Source organism: Oncorhynchus mykiss, chromosome 25 (assembly GCF_057628025.1).
Source record: "Oncorhynchus mykiss isolate SJ-2025 chromosome 25, ASM5762802v1, whole genome shotgun sequence".
Taxonomy (NCBI): domain Eukaryota; kingdom Metazoa; phylum Chordata; class Actinopteri; order Salmoniformes; family Salmonidae; genus Oncorhynchus; species Oncorhynchus mykiss.
The window spans coordinates 90,851,868-90,862,500 of NC_143046.1; the positions used below are offsets into that span (position 1 = coordinate 90,851,868).

The following is a 10,633-nucleotide window of genomic DNA, read 5'->3' on the forward strand; positions in this document are numbered from 1 at the left end:
ATGTAACCATCACTACCCTCAGAGATGTAACCATTACTACCCTCAGAGATGTAACCCTTACTACCCTCAGAGATGTAACCTCACTACCCTCAGAGATGTAACCATCACTACCCTCAGAGATGTAACCATTACTACCCTCAGAGATGTAACCCTTACTACCCTCAGAGATGTAACCTCACTACCCTCAGAGATGTAACCATCACTACCCTCGGAGATGTAACCATCACTACCCTCAGAGATGTAACCATTACTACCCTCAGAGATGTAACCCTTACTACCCTCAGAGATGTAACCATCACTACCCTCAGAGATGTAACCCTTACTACACTCAGAGATGTAACCTTTACTACACTCAGAGATGTAACCATCAATACCCTCAGAGATGTAACCATCACTACCCTCAGAGATGTAACCATTACTACCCTCAGAGATGTAACCCTTACTACCCTCAGAGATGTAACCCTTACTACCCTCAGAGATGTAACCATCACTACCCTCAGAGATGTAACCCTTACTACACTCAGAGATGTAACCCTTACTACACTCAGAGATGTAACCATCAATACCCTCAGAGATGTAACCATCACTACCCTCAGTGATGAAACCCTTAATACCCTCAGAGATGTAACCATCACTACCCTCAGAGATGTAACCATCACTACCCTCAGAGATGTAACCATCACTACCCTCAGAGATGTAACCATTACTACCCTCAGAGATGTAACCATCACTACCCTCAGAGATGTAACCATTACTACCCTCAGAGATGTATACTGACACTGAGAGACCCTATCCTGTACCCTGTCTGTACCCTGTCTGTGCCCTGTGGTCTATACCCTGTATAGTGTTCTGCTTTTGACCAGAGCCCCACAGGTCTTGGTTGGAGCCCCACAGGTCTTGGTTGGAGCCCCACTGGTCTTGGTTGGTCTTGGTTGGAGCCCCACGGGTCTTGGTTGGAGCCCCACAGGTCTTGGTTGGAGCCCCACGGGTCTTGTTGGAGCCCCACAGGTCTTGGTTGGTCTTGGTTGGAGCCCCACGGGTCTTGGTTGGTCTTGGTTGGAGCCCCACGGGTCTTGGTTGGTCTTGGTTGGAGCCCCACGGGTCTTGGTTGGAGCCCCACGGGTCTTGGTTGGTCTTGGTTGGAGCCCAACGGGTCTTGGTTGGAGCCCCACAGGTCTTGGTTGGAGCCCCACGGGTCTTGGTTGGAGCCCCACGGGTCTTGGTTGGAGCCCCACGGGTCTGGGTTGGTCTTGGTTGGAGCCCCACGGGTCTTGGTTGGTCTTGGTTGGAGCCCCACGGGTCTTGGTTGGAGCCCCACGGGTCTTGGTTGGAGCCCCACGGGTCTTGGTTGGTCTTGGTTGGAGCCCCACGGGTCTTGGTTGGAGCCCCACGGGTCTTGGTTGGTCTTGGTTGGAGCCCCACGGGTCTTGGTTGGAGCCCCACGGGTCTTGGTTGGTCTTGGTTGGAGCCCCACGGGTCTTGGTTGGAGCCCCACGGGTCTTGGTTGGTCTTGGTTGGAGCCCCACAGGTCTTGGTTGGTCTTGGTTGGAGCCCCACGGGTCTTGGTTGGTCTTGGTTGGAGCCCCACGGGTCTTGGTTGGAGCCCCACGGGTCTTGGTTGGTCTTGGTTGGAGCCCCACAGGTCTTGGTTGGTATTGGTTGGGAACCCACGGGTCTTGGTTGGTCTTGGTTGGAGCCCCATGGGTCTTGGTTGGTCTTGGTTGGAGCCCCACGGGGCTTGGTTGGAGTCCCACGGGGTCTTGGTTGGAGCCCCACAGGGTCTTGGTTGGAGCCCCACGGGTCTTGGTTGGTCTTGGTTGGGAACCCACGGGTCTTGGTTGGGCTTAGTTGGAGTCCCACGGGGTCTTGGTTGGAGCCCCACGGGTTCTTGGTTGGAGCCCCACAGGTCTTGGTTGGAGCCCCACAGGTCTTGGTTGGAGCCCCACAGGGTCTTGGTTGGAGCCCCACAGGTCTTGTTTGGAGCCCCACGGGTCTTGGTTGGAGCCCCAAGGGTCTTGGTTGGTGTTGGTTGGAGCCCCACGGGTCTTGGTTGGAGCCCCACAGGTCTTGGTTGGTCTTGGTTGGAGCCTCATAGGTCTTGGTTGGAGCCCCACAGGTCTTGGTTGGTCTTGGTTGGAGCCCCACGGGTCTTGGTTGTTCTTGGTTGGAGCCCCACGGGTCTTTGTTTGGTCTTGGTTGGAGCCCCACGGGTCTTGGTTGGTCTTGGTTGGAGCCCCACGGGTCTTGGTTGGAGCCCCACGGGTCTTGGTTGGAGCCCCACGGGTCTTGGTTGGTCTTGGTTGGAGCCCCACAGGTCTTGGTTGGAGCCCCACGGGTCTTGGTTGGTCTTGGTTGGAGCCCCACGGGTCTTGGTTGGAGCCCCACGGGTCTTGGTTGGTCTTGGTTGGAGCCCCACGGGTCTTGGTTGGAGCCCCACGGGTCTTGGTTGGTCTTGGTTGGAGCCCCACAGGTCTTGGTTGGTCTTGGTTGGAGCCCCACGGGTCTTGGTTGGTCTTGGTTGGAGCCCCACGGGTCTTGGTTGGAGCCCCACGGGTCTTGGTTGGTCTTGGTTGGAGCCCCACAGGTCTTGGTTGGTATTGGTTGGGAACCCACGGGTCTTGGTTGGTCTTGGTTGGAGCCCCATGGGTCTTGGTTGGTCTTGGTTGGAGCCCCACGGGGCTTGGTTGGAGTCCCACGGGGTCTTGGTTGGAGCCCCACGGGGTCTTGGTTGGAGCCCCACGGGTCTTGGTTGGTCTTGGTTGGGAACCCACGGGTCTTGGTTGGGCTTAGTTGGAGTCCCACGGGGTCTTGGTTGGAGCCCCACGGGTTCTTGGTTGGAGCCCCACAGGTCTTGGTTGGAGCCCCACAGGTCTTGGTTAGAGCCCCACAGGGTCTTGGTTGGAGCCCCACAGGTCTTGTTTGGAGCCCCACGGGTCTTGGTTGGAGCCCCAAGGGTCTTGGTTGGTGTTGGTTGGAGCCCCACGGGTCTTGGTTGGAGCCCCACAGGTCTTGGTTGGTCTTGGTTGGAGCCTCATAGGTCTTGGTTGGAGCCCCACAGGTCTTGGTTGGTCTTGGTTGGAGCCCCACGGGTCTTGGTTGTTCTTGGTTGGAGCCCCACGGGTCTTTGTTTGGTCTTGGTTGGAGCCCCACGGGTCTTGGTTGGTCTTGGTTGGAGCCCCACAGGTCTTGGTTGCAGCCCCACAGGTCTTGGTTGGTCTTGGTTGGAGCCTCACGGGTCTTGGTTGGTCTTGGTTGGATCCCCACAGGTCTTGGTTGGTCTTGTTTGGAGCCCCACGGGTCTTGGTTGGTCTTGGTTGGAGCCCCACGGGTCTTGGTTGGTCTTGGTTGGAGCCCCACGGGTCTTGGTTGGAGCCCCACGGGTCTTGGTTCTTCTTGGTTGGAGCCCCACAGGTCTTGGTTGGAGCCCCACGGGTCTTGGTTCTTCTTGGTTGGAGCCCCACGGGTCTTGGTTGGTCTTGGTTGGAGCCCCATGGGCCCTGGTCAAAAGGTGTGCACTATATAGGGATTGGGTGCCATTTCGGACATACTTACTGATCCTCTACCCAATACCTAACAGCTAAACCCTCTCTATCACCTCTTTGAGAGATGTTTACTGATCCCCTACAGTACCCAGTACACCCAGAAATTCCTAAACTAAAATAATACTGCGATATACTTTATCTTGGAAGTTGGAGCCCCACGGGTCTTGGTTGGTCTTGGTTGGGAACCCACGGGTCTTGGTTGGGCTTAGTTGGAGTCCCACGGGGTCTTGGTTGGAGCCCCACGGGTTCTTGGTTGGAGCCCCACAGGTCTTGGTTGGAGCCCCACAGGTCTTGGTTAGAGCCCCACAGGGTCTTGGTTGGAGCCCCACAGGTCTTGTTTGGAGCCCCACGGGTCTTGGTTGGAGCCCCAAGGGTCTTGGTTGGTGTTGGTTGGAGCCCCACGGGTCTTGGTTGGAGCCCCACAGGTCTTGGTTGGTCTTGGTTGGAGCCTCATAGGTCTTGGTTGGAGCCCCACAGGTCTTGGTTGGTCTTGGTTGGAGCCCCACGGGTCTTGGTTGTTCTTGGTTGGAGCCCCACGGGTCTTTGTTTGGTCTTGGTTGGAGCCCCACGGGTCTTGGTTGGTCTTGGTTGGAGCCCCACAGGTCTTGGTTGCAGCCCCACAGGTCTTGGTTGGTCTTGGTTGGAGCCTCACGGGTCTTGGTTGGTCTTGGTTGGATCCCCACAGGTCTTGGTTGGTCTTGTTTGGAGCCCCACGGGTCTTGGTTGGTCTTGGTTGGAGCCCCACGGGTCTTGGTTGGTCTTGGTTGGAGCCCCACGGGTCTTGGTTGGAGCCCCACGGGTCTTGGTTCTTCTTGGTTGGAGCCCCACAGGTCTTGGTTGGAGCCCCACGGGTCTTGGTTCTTCTTGGTTGGAGCCCCACGGGTCTTGGTTGGTCTTGGTTGGAGCCCCATGGGCCCTGGTCAAAAGGTGTGCACTATATAGGGATTGGGTGCCATTTCGGACATACTTACTGATCCTCTACCCAATACCTAACAGCTAAACCCTCTCTATCACCTCTTTGAGAGATGTTTACTGATCCCCTACAGTACCCAGTATACCCAGAAATTCCTAAACTAAAATAATACTGCGATATACTTTATCTTGGAAGTTGAACACTCCTACTCAGGTATGTGGATGAACAATGTTGTTTGTGAGATTCAATGTAAATAAGGAATTTGCAATAATAAAGTAAATGTAGATACATTTTAGATTTGTATTTCAGACTAGATTAGTATTTCAGATTAGATTAGTCTACTTCAGATTAGATTAGTCTACTTCAGATTAGATTAGTCTATTTCAGACTAGATTAGTCTATTTCAGACTAGATTAGTCTATTTCAAACTAGATTAGTCTATTTCAGATTAGATTAGTCTATTTCAGATTAGATTAGTCTATTTCAGACTAGATTAGTCTATTTCAAACTAGATTAGTCTATTTCAGATTAGATTAGTCTATTTCAGATTAGATTAGTCTATTTCAGATTAGATTAGTCTACTTCAAACTAGATTAGTCTATTTCAAACTAGATTAGTCTATTTCAGATTAGATTAGTCTATTTCAGACTAGATTAGTCTATTTCAGACTAGATTAGTCTATTTCAAACTAGATTAGTCTATTTCCGATTAGATTAGTCTATTTCAGACTAGATTAGTATTTCAGATTAGATTAGTCTATTTCAGATTAGATTAGTCTTTCAGATTAGATTAGTCTATTTCAGACTAGATTAGTCTATTTCAGATTAGATTAGTCTATTTCATATTAGATTAGTCTATTTCAGATTAGATTAGTCTATTTCAGACTAGATTAGTCTATTTCAGATTAGATTAGTCTATTTCAGATTAGATTAGTCTATTTCAGACTAGATTAGTCTATTTCAGACTAGATTAGTATTTCAGATTAGATTAGTCTATTTCAGATTAGATTAGTCTATTTCAGACTAGATTAGTCTATTTCAGATTAGATTAGTCTATTTCAGATTAGATTAGTCTATTTCAGACTAGAATATAATGCCAATGTTCTGGGTGAGGCTTTTAGTACCGTTACTGTGTCATTGGATGAAGTGATATCCACTATCCACAACGAGGCAGTAAGAACATTACCTAAGAAGTTCCCTTTATATTTCACAAGGTCTTCAGTGTCCCTGCTCCACAAACTACACATGTTAACACACGGATTGAAGCAACAGTCCATTTTACCATTAGGAATTTGGCACTCCCTGTTACATGTGCGTTTTTCTCATAGGGGGCTCTCAATTTATCCCCATTTAACCCGCCGTTTTAATGTTGTAATACGGTAATTCAGTGAACACGTCGGCAAGCAAGTGAAAAAGTCACAAAGAACCCATTGAAACAGCCCCCCTGTGCCACTAAATGTCGTAGAAACAGTCACCTCAATATTCGCCTTCCAACCGGCTCATGCCGAGGTGATCTTTGAACCGCTGGATCGCTTTCTAATCTCTGCAACTACTGATAGCATAGCCCTGCTAGGATTCATTCAGTGAACATCCCAGAACGAACGGAGTTGAATGTGCAACAGGACCTGTCTTTATCATTGCAGTCCTTATTATAATGACATGTAACGGAAAGTTAAAGGAAATAGCTTTGGATCGATGAACACTTTGCCTCGCTGAAAAGCGTTCCTTCCGTTTTTCTGTAGGATTGTAAGCATATTTATTTAAATGAAAACTCCATGCAGTATTTCCACGTTTTCTCTTTAGAGCAAGCGACGCATCAAAACTTTCTCCAGCGCGACTCCAGGATCAGTCCTCGCCAGATATAATGTATCACTTCAGATCTTTAGTTACGTGCGCGCTTCTTTTTATTTCATTATCGAAATGTGTACAAGTGGACAGTAAGAAAGGACAAGGCTTTCTTGAGGACATATTGCGGTTTTACGGTGAAAATGGCTCTATTTCAACAGCACACCTTGAACACTTTCTGCTGCTAATATCAACCAGAAGACCAGCTTTTATTGTGGATGAGGAAAACCCACTTATGAATTCTGAGGTACATTGCGCCATATATTTAAGGCCATTTAACAACTTTCCTCCCAAAACAGTGTTTCCCCCCCCCCCCCCCCCCTCCATGAATATTGTATTGATCTTGTTATTCACTACTATTCTGCTAGCAGTCCTAACGATGACGTCACTTTCCGATGGTAATGAGGAAACCGTGAAAATAAAAACCTTGCGTTTCAAAAAATGTCAGGGTGGATAACTCATTCAAATATATTACATTTTAATCCGTTTCTACGGTGCTTATAAGCAAATTCAAGAAGGTATCAATAGAATAAAAAAAATGAAATAGGTTATCAATTTTTTTTTTTTTTTAGGACCACTGTTGAAAAATACAATGTTCAGTAATGACTTACTCAGCACAATGTAATGCAATTAACGGTCTTATTTTTATGGAAGCCTGTTGAGATAGTAAGTCATAATAATGACAAAGTAAGTCATAATCATGAGATAGTACGTTTTTATTATGCAATAGTAACCCAGCTAGCTCATTTGATTCCTTGGAAGTTGTTGAAACGTACAATGGTTGGTTTCCCATTGGTTCTGGGAACGAAGCCATACATTTCTTGACCGGTAAAACTGAACTTTTTTTTCCCGATGTTCTGAGAACTGAAGCGAAAATGCCTTTCTGGAAACATTTATTTGTAGGTTGCAGGGATGTTCTGAGAACGTTTTACTCTGGTTACTTGAAAGTGTTCCTGGGAGGAAAATTAAAATTATGAAAACAGAAATTATCTTTAAAACTTTCACCGAATGTTTCAATTAGACTTTTATTAACACTGCTAGCTTCTTTTGGGCAAACTTTTTTTTTTAAATAATTCCAAGCACAGATAGGACACTTGGAAATTCATTACCTTAGGCATTAATCATGCAAACACACATTTCTTCATTGTGACACGGCATCAGTGAGATTTGAACCTATAATCCTCTATTCTCTGTCAATGGAATTAATCCACTGGGCAACCAAGATGGAGCTAACATTTGAATCTATTCGAACCACTGAAACTAAAACAATAAATAATCATTAAAAAACGATTTAGTCATCTAAAATAATTAACAAACCCGTTTAAAAAATGACTCTAAAATAAGAATAAAAACATAATTAATTATGTTCAATTAGTTTCTCTCTAAATAGTGGGTGAAACATTTATGGGGTTCTCAAGCTTTTTTTTCTAATGGGGTTTTCAAGTTTCAGAATCTGCGGGTCCCACTGAGATTGACTTTAATTTAAAGGTAGACTCAGCGAGATGACGTTGCAAGGAGCAGCATCACAGATATTGGTTGCGTTCTACTGCTCGGGACGTTGCATGCATCAACCAATGGTTGTAACGTTCAAAGAAGGTTCTAAGAATGTTTTTTTTTTTTTTAAGGTATACAGAATATTCCTTTCTCAGCTTAAAAAAAACCCTCTATCTTCTATCTTGTTAAGTGTGTTCAGGTGTGTTGGCTAATTGGCAACACCTGATCTGAGTGCTTGTTTTCTTTTACATGGGGTCTGTTTGAATGGACTAAAATAAAAACAGCTTTTTATGAGTAAAAAAAACACAACATGTTTATGTTGTCTTTATGGGAAGGAGTCATCCAATCCAGTGCAACCTTACAAATAACGACACTATTATCAATGTGGAAACAGACACCCAAGCTCATTTTATAGCCTTGTTACTACGAATGTAAAAGGTAAGATGAGAAGATGACTTCAAGGTATGTTATGGGTAATTACATGGTAATAAATGATACATGACCATGTATATTCTTTGATGTTTCTTAGGTATTACTTTGAAACAGCCTTCCAGGACTGTATTACCAGTAATACTTACCTTTGGGACTAAAATGTGTTACCATATAATTACATTTTGTGAGTATATTCCTTGGTATTTCATATATATATATATTACATTGAAATAGTGGTGTGACTTGGTTTTATCTGGTACTAGTGGTGTGACTAGGTAGTGGTGTGACTAGGTAGTGGTGTGACTAGGTAGTGGTGTGACTAGGTAGTGGTGTGACTAGGTAGTGGTGTGACTAGGTAGTGGTGTGACTAGGTAGTGGTGTGACTAGGTAGTGGTGTGACTAGGTATTATATGGTACTAGTGGTGTGACTAGGTATTATATGGTACTAGTGGTGTGACTAGGTAGTGGTGTGACTAGGTAGTATCTGGTACTAGTGGTGTGACTAGGTATTATATGGTACTAGTGGTGTGACTAGGTAGTGGTGTGACTAGGTAGTATCTGGTACTAGTGGTGTGACTAGGTAGTGGTGTGACTTGGTTTTATCTGGTACTAGTGGTGTGACTAGGTAGTATCTGGTACTAGTGGTGTGACTAGGTAGTGGTGTGACTTGGTTTTATCTGGTACTAGTGGTGTGACTTGGTTTTATCTGGTACTAGTGGTGTGACTAGGTAGTGGTGTGACTTGGTTTTATCTGGTACTAGTGGTGTGACTAGGTAGTATCTGGTACTAGTGGTGTGACTAGGTAGTGGTGTGACTTGGTAGTGGTGTGACTAGGTAGTATCTGGTACTAGTGGTGTGACTAGGTAGTGGTGTGACTTGGTTTTATCTGGTACTAGTGGTGTGACTTGGTTTTATCTGGTACTAGTGGTGTGACTAGGTAGTGGTGTGACTTGGTTTTATCTGGTACTAGTGGTGTGACTAGGTAGTATCTGGTACTAGTGGTGTGACTAGGTAGTGGTGTGACTAGGTAGTATCTGGTACTAGTGGTGTGACTAGGTAGTGGTGTGACTAGGTAGTATCTGGTACTAGTGGTGTGACTTGGTTTTATCTGGTACTAGTGGTGTGACTTGGTTTTATCTGGTACTAGTGGTGTGACTTGGTTTTATCTGGTACTAGTGGTGTGACTTGGTTTTATCTGGTACTAGTGGTGTGACTTGGTTTTATCTGGTACTAGTGGTGTGACTTGGTTTTATCTGGTACTAGTGGTGTGACTTGGTTTTATCTGGTACTAGTGGTGTGACTTGGTTTTATCTGGTACTAGTGGTGTGACTAGGTAGTGGTGTGACTTGGTTTTATCTGGTACTAGTGGTGTGACTTGGTTTTATCTGGTACTAGTGGTGTGACTTGGTTTTATCTGGTACTAGTGGTGTGACTTGGTTTTATCTGGTACTAGTGGTGTGACTTGGTTTTATCTGGTACTAGTGGTGTGACTTGGTTTTATCTGGTACTAGTGGTGTGACTTGGTTTTATCTGGTACTAGTGGTGTGACTTGGTTTTATCTGGTACTAGTGGTGTGACTAGGTAGTGGTGTGACTTGGTTTTATCTGGTACTAGTGGTGTGACTTGGTTTTATCTGGTACTAGTGGTGTGACTTGGTTTTATCTGGTACTAGTGGTGTGACTTGGTTTTATCTGGTACTAGTGGTGTGACTTGGTTTTATCTGGTACTAGTGGTGTGACTTGGTTTTATCTGGTACTAGTGGTGTGACTTGGTTTTATCTGGTACTAGTGGTGTGACTAGGTAGTATCTGGTACTAGTGGTGTGACTAGGTAGTGGTGTGACTAGGTATTATATGGTACTAGTGGTGTGACTAGGTAGTGGTGTGACTAGGTATTATATGGTACTAGTGGTGTGACTTGGTTTTATCTGGTACTAGTGGTGTGACTAGGTAGTGGTGTGACTTGGTTTTATCTGGTACTAGTGGTGTGACTAGGTAGTATCTGGTACTAGTGGTGTGACTAGGTAGTGGTGTGACTAGGTAGTGGTGTGACTAGGTATTATATGGTACTAGTGGTGTGACTAGGTAGTGGTGTGACTAGGTATTATATGATACTAGTGGTGTGACTAGGTAGTATCTGGTACTAGTGGTGTGACTAGGTAGTGGTGTGACTTGGTTTTATCTGGTACTAGTGGTGTGACTAGGTAGTGGTGTGACTAGGTATTATATGATACTAGTGGTGTGACTAGGTAGTATCTGGTACTAGTGGTGTGACTAGGTAGTGGTGTGACTAGGTATTATCTGGTACTAGTGGTGTGAGTAGGTATTATCTGGTACTAGTGGTGTGACTAGGTAGTATCTGGTACTAGTGGTGTGACTAGGTAGTATCTGGTACTAGTGGTGTGACTAG

General features: G+C 45.9%; 1 protein-coding gene across 2 annotated transcripts in view; it reads left to right on the top strand.

Moving 5' to 3' along the window:
• Positions 1-5,872: 5,872 nt before the first annotated feature.
• slc39a8 (solute carrier family 39 member 8) overlaps positions 5,873-10,633 on the top strand; it is a 27,498-nt gene continuing 22,737 nt past the window's right edge. For both annotated transcript variants that reach the window (XM_036963121.2, XM_036963122.2), the window contains exon 1: positions 5,873-6,546. In XM_036963121.2, the coding sequence (XP_036819016.2) occupies positions 6,319-6,546 (228 nt within the window). In that variant the 5' untranslated portion in view covers positions 5,873-6,318. The remainder of the gene's footprint in view (positions 6,547-10,633) is intronic.